Source organism: Perca flavescens, chromosome 19, assembly GCF_004354835.1.
Source record: "Perca flavescens isolate YP-PL-M2 chromosome 19, PFLA_1.0, whole genome shotgun sequence".
Taxonomy (NCBI): Eukaryota; Metazoa; Chordata; class Actinopteri; order Perciformes; family Percidae; genus Perca; species Perca flavescens.
In genome coordinates, this window is record NC_041349.1 from 22,715,207 (window position 1) to 22,741,639 (window position 26,433).

At 41.1% G+C, this 26,433-nt stretch overlaps 1 protein-coding gene across 3 annotated transcripts in view; it reads right to left on the reverse strand.

The window, feature by feature from the left end:
* The window catches only part of LOC114545734 (ADAMTS-like protein 1), a 95,459-nt gene that overhangs the window by 33,080 nt on the left and 35,946 nt on the right, over positions 1-26,433 (reverse strand). For all 3 annotated transcript variants that reach the window (XM_028564209.1, XM_028564208.1, XM_028564211.1), the window contains exon 2: positions 26,275-26,391. In XM_028564209.1, coding sequence (XP_028420010.1) covers positions 26,275-26,391 — 117 coding nt within the window. The remainder of the gene's footprint in view (positions 1-26,274; positions 26,392-26,433) is intronic.

Below are 26,433 nucleotides of genomic sequence, written 5' to 3' on the forward strand. Positions count from 1 at the left end.
GTGTGTGTGTGTGTGTGTGTGTGTGTGTGTGTGTGTCAATCATAGAGTAGGAATAATGGCAGACAGACAACAATTGTAAACCAGTTTTCTTCCCCCTCTGATTTATTTCCATTTCTTTGTCCGATATCTCAAATTTCTGCCTCTTCTACTCCTCTTTTTGCTCCTTCTCTCATTTTATTTCGCTCATGTCGCTGTTTTTTCATTTCTTTTTAGCTCTGGACAGCTTTGTTCTGTCTACTGCCAACACTGTGTTTTGGAAATGTCAAAAAATCTCAGTCACGCAGAGCAAGCTAATATACTAGCATGTTTTGGGTTTGACATTTCCTTTTATGATTATCTTCTGGAAAACAAGTACCATGCATGCACAGATATGCTGACTCCAAACATACATCTTAACAAAACTGCTATATACTGTATTAGGGACTAGATGACTTCATGACTTGGGACAGTGTTTTGCTTTACAAAGAGTTACATGTGAGAGCCCCATGTAAATCAGATGACATAGTCTGGTCACTAAAGCTATCAGGACAGACTTCTCAGCCATGGTGGCTTTTTTATTTTTTATGAGCTAAAAGGTCTACTTCAATAGAGCCTTTCATAACATCTGGCAGTTTAAGCCAGTGAGCATTTGCACTGTGGAGGTGGGGAACAAGCCAGGTGTCCCCTGGAGGGACAATACCTCTGGTTATGGAGAAAAACAACCAGCGAGATGGACAGCTCTTGGCGTAGAGGGACTATACTATACACTGAGTAACTTTCCAGTTTTAACGTTTGAAGTGGCAAGACACAAAAAGAAAAGCTGAAACAGAAATTTAAAAAACATATAGAGCAGTCAAAGTTACAGTGCAAACCCACTGGTGCCTCTTGATGTGACTTACAAGGTAGCTAGCGATCATTCAGGAATTCAACCCTGACGTTCCAAAGACAATACAAACTCTGTGCCCTTCGAATCAAGACTTCAAATCCACCTCCCAATAAAACACCAAATCAAAAACCACATAATTGCTACCAATTAAGGCTGCGAGGAATGTGCTGCACTCCAGAGCAAATAGATGTCTTGACACTTAACCAGTACACACACACACACACACACTTTTTTATACTCGAGTTATACACAGCAAACCAGTCTTGAAGTCTTAACTTGCTGCTGACAGTAGACTCGGTCACTCACTCAGCTTTTTTGACTTGGTTGTAAGGGATGTCTGTACATTCTGCAAATTGGGGAATTATCCACATGCACACACACACACACACACACACACACACACACACACACACACACACACACACACACACACACACACACACACACACACACACACAGACAGACAGACAGACAGACAGACAGACAGACACACACACCACTTACGCCGGTGTATTTTGTGTTACCAGCGGGAAGGGACGCGGACGTGCACGTTTTCAAAGGCCTATACAGAAATTATACCCCCTTGCACTCTTAATCCATAACCTTCTGATATTTGCTTTCAGAAGAAATCCTTCTCATATTTGCAAATGTATGACTTCAGAAAATAAACTGTGGCATCGGTGATGTGCCCAGAGTTTAAAACTAAACACCCAAGGAGGAAATTAACATGTTTGACTGACACTCACTTGGAGCCAGTTCTCTACCACAACATTGCTGAAGGTGTCTCCTCACAGTTTAAACAATAATCTGTGAAGATGATGAGGTGAGAAAAAAAAACGATATATATATATATATATATATATATATATATATATATATATATATATATATATATGTTATTTTACAAAAGGGCAGGCTTGGGTATTAGGTTGCATGAGGGAAGCCTTCAAGGGGTTCAGAAGATTAAAGGGAACGGATTGTCTACAGACAGACACTCTCACACACTTTTTTTGTAGACGTGGCCATCATTTCAATTGCTTATAACATTGTGTTCCCTAAAGTATCTGCTGAGCTCTGGGAACACGGCTGAATCACTTTATCAAAGTCCAACAGGGTAAGAAAGAGCGCAGGACAATCAGACAGGTTGTAAACAAGCATTCCTTAGGATATTTCTCCAGAAAGCTCTCTTTCTCACTTGTCTCTTTTTATAATTATTTTACATTAGAAAACTATTGCGTTGATTACCGTACATTTGTATCACAGTGATAAGTTACCGTAACTGTAAAACCTATAGTCGTTGATTGGCTGCTTAAGTTTCTTGCCCCATCTGACTTCTTTTTTACCGATACACCATCCGTTCATTCCCACAGAGCACAGCAATCAACTAGGTAAATATCAACTTACTTTATACTTTTAAATAGATAGAAAGGACCACATTGTACCCCGAAGAGGCATCAAGAAGTCTTCCCAGGAGGTGAGGTTTCTGTCCAAAACATAAAGACTGAACATGCATTTAACAACCTTGCTTACATACTATCCCTCATATTATTGATTTTTGCTGTCTAAATGGAAAATAATGAGGGACATTGGCCTTCAACTACAGACTATGATCGTACCACAGCTCTAAATTACCAAAGTCACATTGCCAGTTATTTCTTAGAACTTTTCCCAAACAATATATTCTAGTGAACAACTGGCAACACAACTGTGGTATTTTTTTCAATACTATACTTACAGGGCTCATCCATATGTTTAAGTACAAATCACTGCAACTTCAACAAAATTAATTGTTTGGGTTGAGAGGAGAATTAAGTTAAATTTGCTTGGTTGTGCTTTCACTTTTTGACATAATGATGTAAAACCAACCAATTAACATGCCTGCAAGTTTAAAACCTGAGTCAAAACATACCAACATTGCTTCTATCATCACTCACAGTAGGTTAAAATTAGACTAGAAAAGCTCTTTTGTGCATAATAACATATAAATATAAACTGGCAATGGTTTTTAGGTCTTGTAAATAAGGTCACCAAGCAGGCTTTCCAGGCAACAGAAGTTTAACTGATCCCTTCCTTTACTCCTTTGTGGAGGAATAAAGGGTCAAATTAAAAGATTGCTTTATTATGGGGTGATGACCTGAGTTAACAGGCCCAGTGTTCTCAGAAAAAAAAAGAGACAAATGAAGCTAAAGTTACCAGGGACTGACATTAAGTTACACTCAAGAGCCCAAACCCTTGGCTCCCACGAGGTGACTTAAATGGTTCAGGCGGGATAAATGGTAGCCTCCCACCACCCCCACAAACGGTGTATGTGCTCCAGGCATGATTTACACCAAAGCCATTGTTTAAAAAGCTTTCTGGGCCAGAGTATAAAATGTTTTACCAGGACAGTGATTTTACGACCTGCAGCTGAAAATCAACCACACTTCAACATCCCCCAAAACCAGAGGATTAAAATAAAGATGTAATTCCCTGACAATCAGCTAAATCCAATTCAAGCCAGATGGGAGCAGATGGGTGAGCTGCAAAACAGCAACTCAGAGTATGCAATAGTACAGCTAAAACATGCGTCTTCAAATACTCCTTAAATATTTTTCTTTTTTTTTCTTTTTGGTCTTTAATGATTGGCATCAACGTTTTCTACCTTTTTCCTTTTATGAGCTACTTGATCGTGATTATTCATGATTATTTAATACTTAATATGACAGGGCGATCCATTTAAATGCTGGGTCTACTACAAGTAGTGGTACAAGCTAAATTTGGTTTCAGTACCTGGTGGTAATTTAAATTTACAGAGCCATAAACACATCTACTGAGGATACTATATCATGGTCAAGGTGGGAGGAAGAACAGTGCTGCAAGCAAGGCCATTTTAGGGATGAATAATGTGCTCAAGGGAAAGACAAACGCCAACTTGTCCTTTAACGGACCTATCTCTGCTGACATACAGTCCAGCAGACCTTCTGACTAACTCCTGCAGCTCCGCAGAGGAAGACATTTGTTCTGCCTAGATTGGAACCAGAACTTTTTACAGCATGAATGAAAACAAAATGATTTGTTTCTCAGAATAGCAGCTGCATAATAAGGATCTTGTCAGCTTGCATCGGCCCGGAACATCAGGTGCTGGATGGCTTCACAATGGTAGTTTCAACATTTAAAATGGTTTTGATTTGGTTTTTGATTACATCTGCTATTTAGCAGGACAAAGAATACACAGAAATGTTAACAATGGCATAAGTATATATATCTAAAAACACATTATATTTTGATAAGGAGATTTGTCTGCTTCCTTCATCAGGTTTAAGAATCTACAGCCACAAGACTGGCTCTGTGAGGTTGTCCAGTACTGGTCTGTAGAAAACGAAATGGCAATCCATCCAATAATCGTTGCGATATTATAGTGCGGACCACAGTGGTGGACCAACTGATCGACAGACCAACATTTCCATCCATAAACAGCCAGGTTAAGAAGGACATCAGTATATTGTCAATCAATGTAATCATTAATATCTAAACAAAAGCGCCACCTCTGCTTTATTCGAAAAGCCACCAAATATTTTCACAAGAAATAATATTTTATAATCATTTACTGTACTCTTTATAGTGACATTTTGAATAAGCCAGTAACCACAATCTGATCCCACCTTAGCAAGACTCTAAAACTCCCACAGCGCAGAGGAGGAATGGGGAAAGTAATTAAGAATCAGCAGTGACATTTACTGTTTCCTGAAACTGCGTTCATACGTCCTGAGTACAGAGCTTTTCCCATTAGAACATCCAGGAGAGCTCATATGTTTTAGCAGCTTTCTGGTGATTGCACAGGCTAACTCCATCAGGGTCCCACTACACCAACACCCCCCCTCCCCCTCCCCCAAATGCCTCTCTCTTTAACCCAACCATGTCCACTGTGGCATTTTAAAGAGGGTATGACAGAAGGCGATGGGTATAAATTAGCTATGTAAAGCCGCTGGAGTCGGCTAAACTGGTCGCCAAGGTGGGCTGGAAGGAAACGGGGAGCGTGGGACCCGCATCCAGATCTGGGCAGACGCTAAGCACCAGGGCTTATTTATGGACTCCTAGCCAGCATCAAGCTTGACTGATCCCCTGCGATTCACAATTGAGACCATATTGCCACATCATCTGGATATTATAGCCTTCAGAACAGGTTTTTCTGAAAACTCAATCAATAAACGTATAGCTGACTGGAGTTGGTAAAGACCAAACTCCAAATCAAAGCTAAGGTTGCTACAAGTCTGCTGTGAGTTTAAATAGCCAACGGTTTGCTAACATGTTAGCCATAACAACTTAGCGCCACAACAACTATAAGGTGATAGCAAGGTAGATGTTTGTTTTTTTTGTTTTGTTTGTTGTGTTGACCTCAAGTAAACAAAAAAGTACTAATGCAGCTTTAACCTTGCTTGATTTTAATTTGAAAAGCCCCACCTTTACATGTATCATATTTTATCTTTTTTTATAAGAATTAGGCCTATACTAGTCTTGCTTTGCCAGACCTTCCTCCACAGTGCTGCAAAGGAGGGTCTGGCTAGTCCACACAGAATTCTGGCATTGGAGAAAAACATGCTCTGGTTTACTGGCATTTCTTTAAACCAATCACAATCATCTTGGGAGGTGCTAAGCGCCGCACGGAGCAACGGCGCCTCGGCAAAATGGCCTTGAGGAAGGAACTTCTGAGGAGCAGTTAACCATAGTCCTCATAAATCAACCAGAGTTTAAAATGCCAACACAAAGAAAGCGGAAGGTAACGGACATCCGGCCGAAAGGAAAGACATCCGGCGGATATTCTGGCAGCAACGGAGCAATCCTGGAAGTGGAATGTCGTTGATATAGACTAGGCCTATACATACTGTACAAACATGCTGTATGCATTTCAACAGCCAAGGTTATAAATGATTCAAATACTCTGAAGTTCAATTGCTTGCACATTTACTGTACTTCTACAGTAAATGTGCCAGTACCAGATATTGAATTATATATTAAAATAACAATAACAACAACAACATGTAGCAGGAACATTCTATAATAAACTGAAACGATGACTTCCTTTCCATAGTTAACGCTGCTGAATGAACATCCTCTCTCTCCTGGTCCTGTGAAACTGAACAGAAGACCTCACTGCTCCATCTGGGGCTGTTCACATTCGACACACATCCTGGCCTTGTCATCCTTTCCCCCTCCCCTAAACTCCTTCCTGTCTGAGAATTTTAAAATAAAATTACTCTAAAGTTACTAGAATGCCCTTGAACTGCGCTTCTATCCGGTGACATAATGCTACAAGTCGGTGGCAGCAGCAGTTCTAACATTTGGGACTTTAATCCGCAAACGAGTATCAGTAATAAACAGCTAACTCTGTTTTTTCTGATACTCAAAAGCAGAGGGGCCTTGTCAGTGCTTAATATATCACTTGTCCTATATTATTATTTCCAGACAGACACATCTGGGGAACAACAAGAGACATTAATATTCACATTTTACAGACGGATTGGTTTTATGTACTACTAGTACAATACATTTGAGGACCAGGGATTTGGCTGATCTTGGACAGGGATTAAAACTTGTCACAGCTCAAAATTTATGATTACGCAGCACTTTTGATTGGTTGGGTAATGACTGAATGGTACAGCCACTGTGACTGCAATCAAAGTTTGGATTATGATCAAATCTGTCCAGCTCTTAACAGTTGGAGACAGCGCTCTGGCACGTTTGAACATGATGTTTTATGTTTTTCTTTGTTAAGAAGTTTGATATCTTCATCCTCTGCTTAAAAGGAGGACCAAGTTCTCTTTGTTTCAAGGTAATTAGAACTAGTTTCTGTGACTTTTGATGAGTACAAACCCTGGACAGCTTGTTCAGGAGGCTGTCTGGGAAATCGTGCGTTATGATGAAGAAATATTGCAGCCGTTTGCGGTAATCAACGCTCTGAAACCAAAGGTTTTTGGCTGCAATAGGCTCCATCAGGATTGCAGAACTGTAAATATGACATCCACGCTCATGTCAGGCTCCATAGACAGTCGGGGAAAGGAAAAAAGGTAAATGGTATTAGTGCAACAAATGCGCATGAAATGGAAAACCTAGATAAATACTGGAATTATACTGGAATACATGGAAAATGTTGTAATTATCTACTTGAAGAAAACTGATAATCCGGCAGCTCCAAGAGACGTAGAACCAAACATCCTGACTAATGACTGCATTCATGACGTGAGAGTTAAGAGAAATGAAGTTCAAAAGCTGTAAAGCAGGTCTTCTTGAACTACAGACATGAAACAGACTCTCTTGTTAACCTCTTTCATAATTGCAAAACGAGACACAACAGTTCAACAGCAATTTTTCAAGCAGAGACACCAAGCAGCAACTCCAAATAGAAAGGCACCTGGTTTGTCTCAGCAGCTTATTATTCATGATGTGAGAGTGTGGAGTATTTACACTCAAAAGGAGCTGAAGCTCTTCTAGCCACAAGACGACGTGTCTGATCTCCTGTATGTGCTACACACAGCTAAGGTTTCAGCGTTTAACCCCAAAATTGAGTCACATCAGTAACATGTGTTTTTCATTGTTGAAAATGTATTGTGTGTTGTCTTTGGCTCTGGGACCATCAGAGAAAGTGATAGTAATATGATAAAGGTAGTCAAAGGAGGCTTTAACCCTTGGAGCGCCCTCCGAAATTTGACATTTTTCACTTGGTAAAATAATGATGCAATAACGAGGAGCAAACGGGACGTGTGTACTTCAGTTCCTTGTTATGACCTGCGCCTGACCTACAAATATGAAAACGATTAAAGAAAAATGGATGACACCTCGAGCACATTGTTCCAATTCCCTTTGCGAAACACAGAAATTCACTGAATCTTTTATACGCATGCTATTAGGCTTTCAGCAAAACACTTCTCAAGCAATTACTCATGTCCTGATGAAGGCTCGTCTCAGGCTGAATCATGTTGGCTTTTATTATTATTGTTCAAATAGGAGTTTAAAAATCGGAGAACCTCGGTCTTTTGGACTCACTGCTGATCATCCTGATCACAGCCTGTAGGTGAATGGGTTCAAACAAGTGGTTGAATATGGCACTTCTATGAAGAAACAAACATGACTACTTGAAAGAATGGCTTTTGTGAACAACTGAGTAGCGATTCGAAACTCCGCACTCAAAGTTCCCACACTGTATGGGACAGTCAAGTTACATGTGAACACACATTTCAGTTACAAGTACAAATTTGGCTCTGATATGGACACAGATTATATTTCGACATGCTTAAACATTTTAAATATTAAAAATGACTGCACACTCGCAAACTTGAATTCTTCATGCAGAGTTTTCTATTCCACATGTTCACAAATGTTGATATACAACCACAGGCTTTGAAATGACATCATGTCAACAAGCGCAAACTCTTATAAACCCTTGTATCTGAGACAGGACATAACAAGCTCTGATGCAATACACCTCTCTGTCCATAACTTGCCATGGTGCTGGGAGTGCCGACAGCTCTTTTAAGCAGCCACACTTCAACACATCGACTGGGCTTTGTCCTGCAGCACCCACTTCTAGAGAGAGGAAACAATCAATCAGCCTGCCACAGTGCCGCTCTGCAATCAAGAATTCCTCACCCATATGCTTCTGTAATAAGCTAAGAAACAAATAGAAGATGCAACCAAATGCAAATAGGCACATGGAGGATGATGACATTTATCTATAAGAATGTGTGTTAGATGTGTATATATCATAAACCGATACTTGATTAATTTGGCTGACTTCGGTACTCTTTGTTGGCACAGTATGAACAGGAAAGACAAGAACGTGAATGCGAGACAGATACTGAACGCCATTCGGGAAATGAGCAGTGAGGAAAGAGTGGAAAAAGAGCACATATAGTGACTCATTTCAACCATACACACTTCTGTTTAAATCTGCATTTTCTCTATTTTTCAGACTGTCACCCCATCAAGTCTTCCTTTCTCTTTCCATCCATCTTGTGTAAAATTTACTGGATAACATTTCAGCTCAGCCTGTCGAAACTCATTGAGCAGATCACAGATCTATATGGAAAAGAGCACTCACGCGCCCGCTGTCCTGCCCTTCTTTTCCAAAACCACTGGCATATCAAATACAAGGCGCTGACTAATAGGTCAATAAGGAAATATGGCCCACAGGGGACACATATTATGGTTTATCACCAAAGCCTCAAGATAAACACAACTCAAAAAACTACCCATCCTTACTTCTAAATTTCCCCTCAGACTCCTGCCCGAAAGCAAGGAGTAGCTTTAAAGCTGCTCTTTGCCAAGAGAAAAAAACAGGACATGAGGCTGTTGTAGCAACGCAATGCCAAGTTAAAAAGTATGACCACAAGATAATGGCAAACAAAAGTAGCTGACATCACTACTCCGTATGTAACCAGAAGCGAAACAGTAGCCGCATCCTCGCCAACTGAATGCTGTACTGAGAGCTGCGAGGGGAAATAATGAATGTCTGTCTGTGTATGTCTGTCACATCCTTGGTGTGATGTCATACCAGTCAGTGGTGTGTAAAGCGGCTATAATCAATATTCTATAATGAAGTCAGTTAGTCCACACTGAAATATGTCAACACCTATTGGATGGATTGCAGTGAAATTCATGGTCCCCAAAGGATGAATCCTACCAATATTGTGATCTCCTCAGTTTTTCTCAACTGCAACCATGAGGTTGACATTTTTTTTTTTTATATAAAAAACCCACATTCAAGGTTTTAGCATCTTTTAGCTCATTGTAGTGCAGCAACTTTACTGTTTTGATTGACTCTCACCGCTCATGCTGTAATCAGCAAAAAAAAAAGCTCTAAAAACACATTGTTTGCTACCCGCCCAGCACTGAAAGGTGGATAGACAAAGTTAGCGACTAGCTGGTGAACATAGTGGAACATTTAGCATCTAAAGAGCCACATATTCCCCTCATGGGAGCTAAAAAGAGAGTGAAAATTGAACTCAGGTGGCAGCAAACATGACTTCAAATGAATGGTAATGTTGCTCCATATCTGCTGGATGTGCAAATATTTCAAACACTTTCACTATTAGAACATGTCTCAAGTCTTCAATGTTCCATTAACAGTGGCCAAAAGGGCAGGAAAATCAGTTGATCTAGGTTTTAAACTGTTTAGTGAGCAGTGTTATGATACGGCCTACATGACTGTCATGTACAGCACATGAAACTGAAAAAATGTCCACGTCTTGAAGTCTGTGGGTAGTGATTGCACAGGGAAATGTCAAATTATACATGATATGGAATTACAGGACTGCAATGATGATTGTCGTCATGGGAGCCTGTATCTGTGTATTTGAGGGTATTGTGGGTAATGTGTTGTGTGTGTGTGTGTAAGAGTAAAAGAAAAGGAATAAGAAAGAGATGAGAAGCTCTGTGTGTGTGTGTGTGTGTGTGTGTGTGTGTGTGTGTGTGTGTGTGTGTGTGTGTGTGTGTGTGTGTGTAAGAGTAAAAGAAAAGGAATAAGAAAGAGATGAGAAGCTGTGTGTGTGTGTGTGTGTGTGTGTGTGTGTGTGTGTGTGTGTGTGTGTGTGTGTGTGTGTGTGTGTGTGTGTGTAATCGAGACTCTGTTAGCATTCCAAGTAATACATCATTCCCTTAAATACACTTTGAGAAAAGTTTATATTGCAAAACTCACGCCTTGGGCTATGTTCCTTTATAGTTCTGTTGAAATGTGGAAATTACATCGAGTTTCTCTTTCACAGTTTACAAAACAAAAATCGGCAAGCGCACGCTCATGGAAAGAAACCTCATGTGTCCTCCTTAAGGTTAGTGTCAAGTCAGAGCTTGCCCAGGTGATGGAGAGGGAGAGGAAACATTTGGATGCATGACTGAAGAGTAACCGCACAGGAAGAGAGCTGCAATGGATCACTGCACCCCCATCCCATCCCATCCCGCTCCCACATATAAAAAAAAACCTCTACCCTGTTTTCACAGGAGCTTTTGGGCTTACAGCTGTCTAAATATGCTACTGTAGTGAACTCCCTACCAGAGAGGTGTTTGCACCGTTACCATAAAGGCAGCTGTTGCTTAGACAGTAAAACTGTCAGGAGAGGAGATGGAGAGGAAAAGAAAATCCATGAGCATGCTGCTCATAATAATACCCAGCATTACTTCTTTCTATCTAGATTCGCTTTGTTATACTTTGTTTATTTCAAAGTATAAGAAAGGGACAGATACAGGAAAAATACTCTGTAAAATGTGTGTAAATACATTTTCTTATAGACATACCAATTAATTATGAGAGAGAGAGAGAAGAAGAGAGAGCAAGCACCGACTTCTCAATGCCTGAAATGTTTTCCGTTTGCAGCCTTTAAAGCTCAAGAGCAGCATCTTGTGTCAGAGAGACAAAACTACAAGTCCCTTTAAAGCCCATCTCAAAAGCGTTTCAACAGGTTGTTAGGACAGGCCGACTGAAGAGCGGTTTCTAAAAAAAAAAAAAAAAAAAGAAAAAGACCTTTACAGAGAGGTCAGAGGAAGGCAAGAGAAAAGACATTCATTAGCGGGTCCGACCAATAAAATATCCATTAATATATTTCAGGAATAGGGTAGTTTTGTAGTAGGTACAAAAAACCCTTGAAAAAAGAGCACAAAAGTCTGAGCCAGGCACGGCGTTATGGGTGGTAGGCCCACCCACTTTTCAACAGGCCCACCCAAAACTTTTCTAAAAAAAAAAAAAAAAAAAAACTTTTAATGTTATAAATTGGTGAAGAATTATTAAAAATCGGCAAATAATCTCATAATTTGTGCTAAAATAGTCTAAATGTTTAGTTTTCAAAAACAATTTTAAAAAAACTGGTCATGTCTATTTTTATGTTTCTGCGCAAGTTCAGCAGACACTGAGGTTCGGATCGGATGTATATACTGTCTATGGATGTAGCTTGTCGGTATGCTAGGCTAGGCTAGCTCCCAGTGATCTGAGAGTGTGAAAATCATTTCCAGTAAAGGACAATGTTGCAACAGTCGTTGCTAGGTACCTTAAACGTGCACGAACGGTCTCAGAGTCATCGCTGCAACCAGGAGATGAAGGAGAGCTGAGATCCACAACACTGAACACATCTTCTCTGCCAGCCCAAGATGCTAGCGCGGCTAGCGCCGGTGCTATAGTGCCTTTGCCTCTGCCTCGCGAGTGGATGATATAACCCTGTGGATCTGTCTTCCGTGGATGATCCCACAACTCAACCATGCTAAAGTATCCAGTCGCTTCTTCTGCTGAGTTTAATTGGGTAGGACCGCCAGAGGATAACAGTAAGGTATGTGAAGGCTACTTTATTATGTCGTTATACGAGACATATGGATTAAAATAATCGATTCATAACTCAGAGCTGCAGGCGCAACTCTAACAGCTTGTTGCTGTTGTCAAGTAGCTTTTCCTTCTTGTCTCTTGTTATGGTCAATGATGCTTTAGGGCTTGTTAATGGGATTTCTTTCTTTTTATTAAACATGTTTATAACATTATCACACTAAAGTAACAGTTTGTCTCGGTAGAACTTGAGTCTTGTTTTATATGACAGATGACGTTGTCAATGAACAAATTCTGTGGCCGAGTATTGATTAAAACTGTCGGGCAGTGTTGTTGATCTGTATATTGTTGAAAACTTAAAACAGTTAAACAGAATTGTGAAATATTCGGCCTCATGTTATACGAGCAGAACTAAACTATGTTTTGGGGAAATATTAGATTCCTGACCACTTTTACAGTCTATAGGTCTTTAGGAGAGATGCGCTATATAGCCTAGTGTTGACGAACTGACCGAAGAGCCGGTTAATTAACCCGACTCGTGTCACTGAGCCGGGAGAATCGAGTGCCATACGTCAATGAACCGACTCACCCTGTTTTTTTCTTTTACTTCATTCGGGCCGTTGGCATTATATATATGTCAATGGTTGGCCGTTGTGTAGCTGGTATTCTTCTGCTACTGTGTGTGTTGTAATCTAGCTCATTAGCACCTCCACTGGACTGTAGTGGTGGTGCTAGAATCAATCAGGAAATGAGCTACTAATACCTAGACCCTATGCCGAACCCGAACGAGACCAAATGTAACCGTGCAACCGGCAGGCCGCACGACTCTAATGTAACCGTGCAACCGGCCGGCCCGCTCAACTCTAATGTAACCGTGCAACCGGCCGGCCCTCTCGACTCTAATGTAACCGTGCAACCGGCCGGCCGCTCGACTCTAATGTAACGACTCTAATGTAACCGTGCAACCGGCCGGCCGCTCGACTCTAATGTAACGACTCTAATGTAACCGTGCAACCGGCCGGCCGCTCGACTCTAATGTAATCAAGCGGTGTCTTGGTTCTCGGCAAGTTTGAGTTATTAACCAAGCCTTGTTTCTGGTGCATCTTAGAGGATTGTGTTCATGGCAATTCACACATTATCGATGGGGAAGTACAGTACATCACATTCAAATACACGAATGTTATCTTGGTAGTTATGTTAAGTTAAATGTTAGAGAAGTGAATGTTGCTACGTGGTAGCTAGGCTAGGCTGTCACAAGGAGAACGCGCACCAGGCTACTGAACGAGACCGTAAGGACCGTAACCGAGGGTACTGCATGAGTCTATTCAAACGGGTGTCTAGGTTCTCGGCAAGTTTGAGTTATCAACCGATAGCAGAAGCCTTTATTTCTCGTGCATCTTAGATGATTGTGTACATACAAATTAATAGATTACATTATTGATGGATATCACATACAAATGCATGTCATGTTATCTTAGTAGTTATGTTAAGTTAAATGTTTGTTACGCGATAGGTAGGCTGTCACCAGGAGACTGTGCACCAGACTACTGAACAAGACCGTAACCGTGCCTAATGCATGAGTCATGTAATCAAACGGGTGTCTAGGTTCTCGGCAAGTTTGAGTTATCAACCGATAGCAGAAGCCTTTATGTCTCGTGCACTTTAGAATTGTGTTCATGGAAATTCATATGCTACATTACCAAGGGGAAAGTATTATGCCTATATCACATACAAATACACGTAATGTTATCTTGATAGATATGTAAACGCGATCACCCCCCCACACGCCGCCGCCGAGGGCACGCGAACCGGTGACCGAATCTATTAACTCGGTAGGCCAACCAACGACCGTCCGGTTGAACCGACTCTCGTAAAAGAGTTGGTTGTCCCATCACTAGCGCTATAGCACAGCCAGGTATGGTGCGTAATGGAGATTCCATAGCGCTCTTCTTTTGGTCAGAACCAAGGAGAGCGATCGTGGATAGGTTCGTCCTTTGCACCGAAACTTTTTACAATGCAACAACCTATTTAAAGAGCATCAAGCTATTACAATCTTTATTATGTGAGCACATATAATATAAAAGTATATTAGTCAGTCATTTATTAGGTTAAACAGAATTTGATAACGTTTTTAATTTAAGGCCCACCCACAATTGGTCTGGCCCATCCAAAACTGGAATCCTGTCGCCGTGCCTGGTCTGAGCTCCAAATATCAGTTTCAACAACACACACACACACACACACACACGGTGCAACAGAAGAAAGACGAGGCTTGTCTGGAGTGTTTGGGGTGGTCCAAGGCCACTCATATACAGATCAAACTCAGATCAGAGGTTTACATAAACACATAGCTTCTGGCATCAGACACAAAATAAGGAGGGTGTTAAAATAAATCCTTACTCCCTCCCATAGACCGAGCTGACATATCCAAACATAACACATATATGTACACACATTTTAAATCATTAGCTGGTACTGTATAGACAAACACTACTTGCTATGTCATCGTCATCAAATTCTTCTCGCAAACATAGATGTACTAAGAACATTCATGTATATGTGTGTGTGTGTGTGTGTGTGTGTGTGTGTGTGTGTGTGTGTGTGTGTGTGTGTCAGACAGGAGCCACAGGCTGAGCTCATCAAGAAGGGCTTCACTCTACGCCTCCCCCTAATTGGTGTCTATTGCAGCTTGCCGCCATACAATTGAGGGCAAAACAGCGCCAGGCTTTAAAACCTCTCCCTCATCATCACCACTTCCACCTCCCACCTATCACTCCATCATCTACAGCAAGCCAGTGAAAGATTGGTTATAAGAGCAGCTCCTCTACTGTACCTCATCCCCCTATCATTATCCCAGTGAGGTCATTCAGAAAAGCTGATTGTGAGAAATGCTGCTCGTTTGCTTGTGGTTCAACCTGTAAAACCCAAGGCGCCACAAATCATAACCTAACAGTATACAGTGCATTCTTAACGTAGGAAATAGAACTGTGCTTAATATTGGAGGGGTCAGTAGGAATGAGCTGAAAATACTTTTTTTTCTAACTGAATAGAGATGTGCACATTCTGTGCAACATGCATGATTTCTTCAGTCAAGTGATCAAGTGATTGATGGCTTTATATTGTTACCGCAGACATTCACAATTGGCTCCACAACGATGCGAAGATTAATATCATAAATCACGGACAGACTCTCTTCACAGACACAGCGTATAACAACAAAATGCGGACGTTTCATCGGGGGACAATGAAACACGAATAGTTGTCTTTAGTCAACTAACACCCTGGCTCCCGGCCTGAGGCCTCCAGGCAAGGTTTTTATCGCGGGACCTTCACCGTGCGCTACAGGCTCATAAATCTAGAAGCTTCAATGCTCCGCTGGGTCACCTGTCATTGTGATTTGGGTCGGAAAAAAAAAAAAGGGGGGTGAAGGAATCCAGGAAGTTTGCACGCATGTTGTGGGAGGATGCATATACTTAAAAGCACCAGATGATGGTCGATACAGGACTTATGTTTTTTTTGTATCTATTTTTACTTCTGAACAGACCACAAATTCTTACTGTTTAAAGAATATTGAAAAGGAAAAACACAATGTAATTGGCAAAAAGCATAACGAAACTTATACCAACGTTTTACCGGTTCATAAAGTTACGGTAGGAAAAAAAAACAAACACACGCATGCTTAAATCCTGATCCTTTAAAATCGCTTTGGCATCACACATAGGTTTGGACCTTTTTTGCTGTGCTTAAAATATCAGCTTCTCCAAATTCAGTGTCCATTGCGTGCATCTGGGAAGCATCTTTGGAATTAATACCACGCTGCCGGATAAATGAAAAAAGGCCCGGTTTCTCGAAGCCTCCGTGGTTTCTACGCTCGTGTTCGAATCAGAGAACAGACCGTGCTCACAATCAACCCGAGAGCATTGGTAAACCTCATGCATCAGCACTCAGAAGCAAGACCAATTAAAGCCCAACCACAGTGGAGTTGTTGTACAATGGCGAGGGTAACATGTATCTGTGGAAGACCACAAGGCCATGTCATCTAAAACAAGCTTCCTCTGCTTATACGAGATGTTTATGAAACGTTTATAATAAAAAAAGCATACTGCTGATTAGGAGACACTGAATATCCTTTAAACACATCATGTGCATTACTCATCTGCGCTGCTGGGAATAGTGCCCCATCAATAACTACATTTTTCCTTTGGTTGCTTTGACTTTGTTTGGCAGAGGTCTTTGTGTACTTTGGATTGGTTAGATGAGCTGTAGTTTTGTAATCAGACAACACAAACTCAGCTTAATTAGCAGTAATCCTCTCCCTTAAATCTTTTCAACAGGCCTTCAGTCAAGCAATCCTAACATAAAGAGGAATCGAAAGGGATAGGTTATATCTCATTGACATTATTGCTAGTTATTTTAACCTTGCCCTGAAACACCCCTGAATATTGGACTCCTATAGGGATTCTTGAATAACGTTTTTTTGACATCCATCTTCTGTCTTCTCCCCTAAGCGAAGTAGAAAAAAATGTGTGTGTTTGTGTCCTTTCAATTTTTCAATAAGCTACCAGAGATGAGGAGTTAAGCACAAGCCAAGGACCATACAATCCTTAAAGAATACAATTTACAGACTGGCAAGCTTCACTGCTTTATGCCCTGCAGAAGATTAGAGTGTGCGTGTGAACATGAGACAACGTGAGAGTGCGTGAGAGACTCACATGAATCCTTACCTGCAACCTACAGAGATCCTTAAATTACTGTGAATGTTACTTGAAATCAAAGGCTTACCTCCGTGTTGTGTAAAGATTTGGTGTGAGTATGCCTTCTTGTGTTGCAAGCACTGTTCACTTTTCAGCTTGGAAGAGTGTCAGGGTCATTTTTCAATTTTGTGGTTTGTGAACAGATTACATTCCCTCCCAGGGCTCCCGGAGAGCGAAAACTGTCTGTGAGTGTGTGCAGCAGGGTGTGAGTTTGCACGTGTGTGTGTGTGTGTGTGTGTGTGTGTGTGTCTGCACACGCACACATACTTCATGGTCTTGATTTTCTCATGTTTACGCTCAGAGGACACCAGTTTGCAGTGATGGGTTCTCAGCATGCACCAGAGGGAGACCACCACTTTGCCACTGTGTAGATCAAAACCTTCTTTCAATATGTTGTAAGCAACCAGAGATGTCGAGTTAAGCACCGGCCTATAAAGGTCTTAAAATCCTTCAAGAATACACAGACAACAGACAAGCTCCACTGTTTTATGTTCTGCAGGAGTACAAGGTTTAAATTACATTTTGGAAACAAAACTTTAGCTGTCGTCCAAAACGACTTCTACCGAGTAAGGTGAAGGACACTGTTGATGATTACAATGCTGCAAAAGCTGAAAAAAATGCCGTGTTGGACAAATGTTGAAAATGTAGACCCTTTTTAAGAATCTGTTGCTTGACTGTTACAGCCTCTCTCAGGCACAAAGTCCATTATGTTGTTATAATATTCCCCTCATTTGCGCTACAATGGGATAACGTTAAGGATAGCATGTGAAAGGCATCAAGACGTAGTAAGAGAAAATACTTACTTTCACATTTAATAGTTTGATGTCACCCAAATTCTTGCATCATTGCTGCAATATTTTAACTATTTTTGTTCGGCCAATTTTTCTGAAGGACTCTTTTGGTCTATGAAATGCCCAAAGTGATGCCTTTAAATTACTCTTTTTTTTCTCGGACCAACTGTTCAAAACCTAAATATATGTTATTTCACTTCCATATATGACAAAGTAAAGCAGCAAATACACACATGTGAGTATTTGGAAGGTGCATTTTTGTTTAAAAATGGTTAATAATTTCATAAAATAGTTAATTTTCCTTCAATCAATTCCTTGACAAATCGTTGAAGCTCTAAAATAAATATGTGCAATCTTTGATTTTACATATCCAATACACCTTTTTTTCCAGTCATATTTTAACTTGTTTAGATATAATGTACAATTTGACTTGAGGTGTTTTCTGAGCTACTGTATGGTGCTATTAATGTCCTAAACAAAAAGGACTAGCACAAAACACCACTACAATTTAATAGGATCCTGAATCAGGGCTTTGACAGTTGACTGACACAGACTCTTTCAGGGATCTAATATGTAACCTTTAAATTTCAACTCTGCGTTCCAGTAAACCACCCAGCTGTATTGGATATACTGTAGCAGGGAAATACTACGGAGAGCAAACCCAGCGCATAGCTTCCCAGATAGGAAAACTGGGAGATGTGTATGTTTGTTCTGCTACTGTAGTGTACATGCCCAACCACGACCACGCAGAGCCATTAGAGCCCACATCAAAGACAGGGATCCGTTTTGGGTTGCACCTTGCCCACGGCTTAACCTAAACTCTGCTCCGCATGGGTGGCAGGGATCCTTCAGCAGTAGCTTATTACTGCTGTAACTCAGGATAACACTGTTGCTTACACTGGATATTGGCTACATACTGCAGGCTGCCTGAGCCCACTATGAACACCCCACACATAAGCTTACACTGGAGTGCCACTAAAGTTAGGAACTGCCACCGTGGAGTGAGTCAGTTTATTTCAAGTCAAGAACCACAAAAACAACTTGTCCTTGACTGTTGACTTTTTATAAACAGCTCTGAAGTCCAAAAGTTTGGGTAGGGGACTCCCACCCAGAACGAGAACTCATTAGATTTAGATGTTATTGCTTGGCTATTCTTTAGCAAAATTGAATTTCTCTTATGAACCTCTTATTCAACCAGAATGAAACCGCATTCATGGCAAAGGCCTTGGCGGATCTTGCCCATGTGCCCAAAAACACACAGAACAAAAAAAACTTTAACTGTAACAGTAACAATTGCCACTTGGAGGCAATTACTGTAGTACATGCAGTGCCAAAACCCAGAGCTAAGACATCCAAAAATTCCTGGATGAAACTTTTTGGCATCAACACGTCCCTATTGTACAAGTGGGTCTCTGTTTGTGTCTGTGCATGCCTGCGTAAACGCATGCCGAACGTGGAGTCGAATACAAACATCTGCAACAGGGAGTGAAATGTAAACAATTAGAAATCCATCACTTGCCCAGAAAATGTATGCGTGCCTCCACACGCAGAGGAGGAGCAGATACTGCAGGAGGTGAGGAGAGAAGAGTGTGAGGATGATGGGGGGGGGGGAGGGAGGAGGTTTTAACCATTAATCAAAGACATAGTTTTGGATGCTGTGCATGTGCGAGGCGACATGTGATAGTGTTGAATTCTAAAAAAGGCCCAGGAATCACATATGGATTCCCGTATTGCACAGCACATGTCAGCATGCAAATACAAACAACTATGGGATTACATGAGGGTACACTGTGCAAGAGTCTCTGCAGATGGGATTGTGCGTGCAACGGTAGCCAGCAACAGACACACTACTGGCTGCATGCATTTACACACACCCACATTTGTTATGTGGGTATTGTGGTGAGGTCTTGTTCTCTGGTGGTATTACCTCAGCAGCACCACTCTAGTACCCACAGTGCACTGGTGTGACACCACATCAAGCGTGGGGAGACATTTGATGTGGCACTGTGAGGGCCAAGGCTTTACTGAACACATATGTCGATGGAACAAACGCAGGGGTGAGAGAAAGATCTCCAGTCCAAAGCCACGTGGCTTTACACCACATTCACCAGCACTCAGCACTTTCTTCAAGAGTGCTGGGACCGAGCCTCCAAACAGCACTCGCATGTGCCAAACACCAGTGAGACAGCCAAAGCGCACAAGTCAGGAAGGCAAATGTCTTCTTATTCACTGCTTGCCTGTTTAGTCCTTTAAAACGCACAATGGACATCATTTCTAATGCAAAAAAGTCAGGGTATCTTTCAGATAGCCGGCTACACAGAAACAAACACTGGCATTCATGGCTAACTGGCATCACGAAAGCCGTTATTAACTCGCTGTTGGAAGTAAGGTTTTCCAATCCAACTACAGCATGAGCGGCATCGCGTAGAGGCAGTGTTTCTAATAAACAAACGAGTCAATCGCATGCAATGAGGACAGATCCAAAGAATTTGATTTCTCTAAAGAAAACAACTCTGAAAATGAATAAATATGAGCGCAAACAATGATTTCATAAAATTGTGATGGGACATACTGTACATTTTATTAACAGTGGGTAGAGATGAGTGGGAGCAGTATTAAAATGTGTTTTCAGTGTTCCTGCATCTAATGTATTGGTGAGATATGTTAAGGTTTAATGCTCGACGAGGTGTCCATTATCAGGAATTAATGGAAAACGGGAAGGCCTGAATGGTTGTCCATTAATTAATATACCTAAAGTCTTTACTAATCAATGATCTGATTACTAGTCATAAATTAGATGTCATGTTCCTTACAGAAACTTGGCTTGATTTGAACGACAGAGTGGCTGTCCTTACCGAATCAGTACCCTCATATTTTAAACTCTATTGCCCCCAGAGTTAATACGAATATAGGAGTAGCTATAATAATTTTTGCTCTGTGGCTGAATAAATGTTTTAAGTGCACTGACTTGAGTAAATTTCCTTCCTCATATAACATTTTCACAGACGATTGTTTTGGAAAATTCAAAACCTATGTATGTATGTATGTATGTAAAATGGTGTACATACATGTCCTCTCCTTACTAGCTGTCTTCTTTAGCCTCGCCTTGGCTGGCTCATTGCTATATTTATTAACTCCGCCAAGGAAGTCATGTTTTCAGTTTGGTTTGTTTGTCTGCTTGTCAGCAGGATTCCGGAAAAACTACTGGCTCGATTTCCCTGAAACTTGGTGGAAGGGTGACGAAGCATATGCCAAGGAATAGCCCATTACATTTTGGAGCAGATTTCGATTTTTTTTCACTTTCACAGAGAGTTGTGTGGAGCAGATAGTCTTAATTACTTTTGTAGCAACTCATTTGGGAATGGGTTGAATGTAACGGACGTTCATTAATATAAAAACAGTCACGCACTAAAGCTTTAACATTACAAGGTCTGCTGTCTCCAAGTGCCCTTCTAGTTCTAAGCATGTTAAAGCCACAAACTGTCATCTGTGGAATAATGTACACTCAGTTAGTATGTATGTGTATGTTCGTGCATGCACGTGCAGAACTGGGACCCACTCTTTCAAACTTTACTTGAAAGCGCTACTAGTGGACAAAAACTCCACAGGATACCTTTAAGGCTATAAATGTTACATACACTGGCTAAAAGTAAGTCTTACACAACATTAAGAACTCAGGAATCCCCTAAAGCTTTAACTTGAAGTTGTGTTAACACCAGGGGGCACAGCACGAGGTGGAAAAAAAAAAATTAAACCTAAACATCCTCTCAGCCTGACAAAACTAACATGCCCATCCTTATAATGAAGACAAATTAAGTGTTTAATTGTGCAAGACAGTTGCCCTTTCCACCTGGCGCTACATGCAAAACACAGCTGCCAAGAAGGCATGCAGCTGAGCGATGGGACTCTCCCTCTACGAGCTGCTGCTGCCCCGGCCACTGAGTGCTCCCCCCTGCTAGCCATCCCGACTAGCCCTTGGCCCTGCTCGCCCAACCTCAACTACTCCGAACCCTGACACCCTGCCAAAAGGCACTTGTTCACCCTGATGGTTTAAAAAAAAAAAAAAAAAAAAAAAAAAAAAGGAAAATAAAAGGAAAATAAATGCCCCAGACTGTTACTGCCTTAAGGGCAATTGAGCATGTAAAAACATTAAGGCCTGACTTGCTTGGCATGTGATGAAGTGAGAGAGGCAGAGGGCAGCGAAAAAGGGACGTCTAGCAAAACATCTGACATCTAACAGAAAGACGAGAGGGAGAAAAGTGCAACATAACCGCCATTCCATGAAACATGTGAAGACAGGCCAAGTGGAAGTGTCCTCACACTGGGCCTCATGTCATTGCTGCAAAGTGGGGCTCTAATGACTGTCATTACCAGACACTTAACGGTCACAACCCATAATATCCTGGCCTTTAGTGGTGTGGGTAACACAACGTGTGACCAAGAGCAGCAATCAATGATCCTGACCCTCATTGTAGCGTAGGCTGGTTTACAGAATTAACTAACAGAAGTACTCTGGGTACTTCTGTAAGTCTACTGTTTGTAGTTTGTATGTCCACCTCCTTTACTTTAATTACTCAGCTGTTTAGAAAACACAAGTAGTAACTTGAATGGCACTCAGAGCGCAGACCTACGCCAGGGCCAATGGTGCGTTCACGTGTTCTTCGGATGGTCCCATTTCCCAAGTATGGAAGTCGTTCTTCCGACTTCGGCGTGTTCATGAGCTTTAAGTCTTAATGTCAAAACAACATGGATGCTACAAGGACAATGGGTTTCCCAGTATTCGCGTGACAACAAAGAAAAATGATTGGGAACTCATTTTTCAGATTATTCCGACACCACTTGAATGCAGCACAAAATGCCCTAGTCCCAATGTTTTTCGAAAGTGAAAAAATAATTAGTATATCCGCTCCAAGTACTTGAACAAATGCTTTTGCACATTACAGCTGCACTAATCAATAGTTTATAATTTCAACAACTGATCATAGTAAAAAGCATGACATTACATACAGTTACTTTAGTCAGTACTACTGGTGAGAAACGTCACTATAACACAAATAGTAGAAACTGACACATAGTGTACACACACACACACACACACACACACACACACACACACACACACACACACACACACACACACACACACACACAGACACAGACACAGACACCTGGTAAATGACGGATTACCTTTCAGTATAGTTAAAGTTATCTGTTGACAGGATGATCACATTTGCCGTCTAGACAGCAGCCAGCTGAGGAGAAAACCGTGTGGTGAGTCCCTTTTCAAATCGGCTTTTCTTTTTTCCCCGAAGGCCGTTTCTCTCTCTTCTATCCCAACTCTCAATTTCACATTCTGACAAAGATATGAAGTTGACCATACTTGTTCTTTGTTTTCTTTTCTTATTCCCTTTGTCCGTCAATCAACTCCAGGTTGAGTAGTACCCGTCACCTGTGCATCACCTTGGAACAGAAACTTACTGTAAATCTCAAGATGTTGGCTTTCAAACTCCACTTTAACACTTAAAGTTTGAAATTTTACAGAGATATCAGTAACAGGTTAGTTATCTCACTGCAGCTAAACAAAGCTGAATTTTGTTTTACATATTTTGAAGCTTTTGAGTTAGCTGCTGTTCTCAAAGCTGCTGGAAAAATTCATTCATGGCCAAACAATGAGTGGGAATAGTCACAGAGAGATTTAAGACCAGCTTTTCTGTTTATCTTCACAGCACTACTCATTCAGTCATGTTACAGAGAGAAAAAAAAGACTTTCTCAGACTCGGCAGCCAACATTATAGCCATCAGACCCCCCGCACACATTGATTCAGGAACCTCTCAACCTAATAAACTTACTTGATATTTGTTTATGAATGCTGACATTGTTGAAGCTCTACAGCACATGCTTGACATCACATAATAAATATCGGTTCATTTACAAAAGGTATGTTAGGCCTAAGCTGTTTAAGACAGCTCTATTCCATCGAAGTTGCTCATGCTGAGGCTGCCAGAAAAAACACTTTCCTTCTGAGAGAACAATTCATCTGTGGCCCTCTTGAGGAATAGGGTAAAGGGTGCTGGGGAGGTCAGTCCTATTGCCCACCAACCGACCCTGGCACATACTCATGAAAGTTAAACTAGAGAAAGCGAATACACTTTGGAGTCTGAGATCCGCCTCCTGGGTTGCTTGCTAATTAAGCAGCGTTTGTCTTGGCTTGGAATCAAGCTTAATATTGAACCAAGATCCAACACATAAAAGCGCTACAGGCGTACCAAGACCAAAATTGACTGAGTGCTGAAAGAAATCACAAGTGCGGCTCCTGGGAGTCTGTAGGCTCCCCATCTGAAGACATGTTAGCATCATACATGTAGCAAAGGACCACAATTCCATTTAAGAAACCACTTTTTAACCTGTCCTGCGGTTCAAATTAATGGGAGAGAAAACTAGCAGGCGGTTACGTCCAGTTTAAGGTTCTGACCCTTAACATTCTGTAAGAGTCATCCGAGATACTGACAGTATCCTTAATTTGTTCTTTATTATCATGGCATCATATTTAAAAGGTCAAAGGGCAGCATTCTGTCATGCTTCTGTCCAACAGAGACAAAAGTGAATATTACAGGCAACAGTGATCAAGGGAGAAGCGGTTACAACTATTTTATGGTTGAAATAAAGTGCATAAGTTCTTTCTTAAAGCTAGACATTTAAGCCAACAGTGGTTTAAATGAATGGTTCTAAGTTCATGTCATCTGAGAGTTAGATGACATGATTGATACCACATTCATGCCTGTGAATTAAGTGTGGAGCTAGAGCCAGGAGGCAATTAGCTTTGCTTAGCATAAAGATTGGATGTAGGGGCAAATAGCTAGCCTGGCTCTCTCCAAAATTCCAACACCTCTAAAGCTCATTAATTAAATAATGTTTTGTTTTTTTGGGAAACTCATTTATTGCATTTTTGGCAGAGAGTTACTGTAGATAAAAGAATGATACCACTCTCCTATATATTTTTTTAAATATAAGGCTACAACCAGCAGCTGGTTGTTTTAACAAATCCTTATGCTAAGCTAAGCTAACTGTATTCTGGCTCTAGCGCTTCTCATCTCAAGTTTGGAAAGAAAGCAAATAAATGAATCTCCCAAAATGTTGAACTCTTCCTTCAATTTACAATAAAGGTGAATGAGAGGCACCTTATTTGCACCTGTATGTTGATAGCAAAAAAATAAATCAACCCACTATACTATTATGAAACACATAAAGAGCAACTGAGGCCTGGATGGCACAAATACAGTATGTGGGAGTGGATGTATAAATGTTGTTTGGTTTGAAAACCATTCACTGATGCACATTCAAAAATGTGCTTGAGGTCAGTACATCATAAATCACACTGCTGCTTGGTTACAGTATGAAATCCAAATGCTGTAAAGATAGCTGTTTGTGGTTTCTAACTACAGTACTATAAGCATGTACCACGCCATTTACATTCTTGACTTCTGATAGTTTTTAAATGGTTTTTCCATTAAGTCTGCCTTTGGGATATCAAAGAGCATGTAAAAAGCAAAGATGGAACGGAACAGTATCAAATATATGTCACTTTAAAATACTAGGTAGGGCAAAGTCATAATGAATATTACACTTAATAAATAAATAAATAAAAAGTTTCCCTCCAGAATGATCTCTAATCCCTTTTAAAACTGAAAATGACCTCTCCCCGCCACCACTGATCTGTAAGGCTACCCTGCACATGTGAATGTTCAAGTAAGCCCTCATGATCCTGCTTTAAAGTGTGATGGCAAGTTCAAGCAGATCATCGGTTTCAAAAGAAATGTCACTACATTTGATCGGTCTTCAACGGGTGTAGAGGGCTGCTGAATATTCTATATGTCAAGTCAAAAGGGTCATTCGCTCAAGCGTGGAGGCTTGTGAAAGTTGTGCAGGAAGGACTTTTCACCTTTCATCTGATGGAGGAGGTCAGATATGTGGGAAATACAGTGCATGTAAACCAGAAAAATCTGAGTCATGTCCTCACAGCAAATAGAAAAAAAATCACCTCAAGACAACTGTTGGTGATAATGAAATACTGTCCAAAAAAGAATTCTGTGACAACGGCAGCTCTACCCTCCCTTCCACCCAATTAGATAAAACATCTGGGCGAGAGATCGGCTTAAGAAAAACTGCTACGGCCAGGACTCATGTCTCATCAAAAGGTGATGACAGAGTGGGAGTAATGCGATGCAAAAAAAAAAAATCCACCCCACCCTTGAATGTGTTAAGTGCGCCCCTGTGCGCGTGTTTGCCTGGGTTGCCCTGTTTCACATCAAGCCAGGTCAGCCCGCCCTTCACTCCCAATGTCCCACGATCATCATTCACTTGTATTCATTACTGAGGTGTAATATGGCGGATTTTTCACTCCTCTTGTACGGTGCGTTACGTAAACATACTGCAATAGATTTATTGGCTGATTTAGTTTTATCTGACACCTCAATTTATTTCTTATTTTAAAAAAAAAAAAAAGAGGTGGGGGAGGAGGGAGGGAATTTGAAAAAAGCGTGCTGGTGGAGTTCAACAACAAGTGCAGTGTTTTCTGATCAGGCACTTACAGGGTCTTCTGGTTTTTGGCTGCTATCGTGGAGCGGCTCTTCTGCAAGATGGTCTCGTCGAATCAGAGTGAATTCCCTGATGAACACTGCGTCCCCATCGTTAGCCCAAACAGCAACCTGAAAAACAAAGATCCTATCAGAAGGTGTCATGTAAGTCAA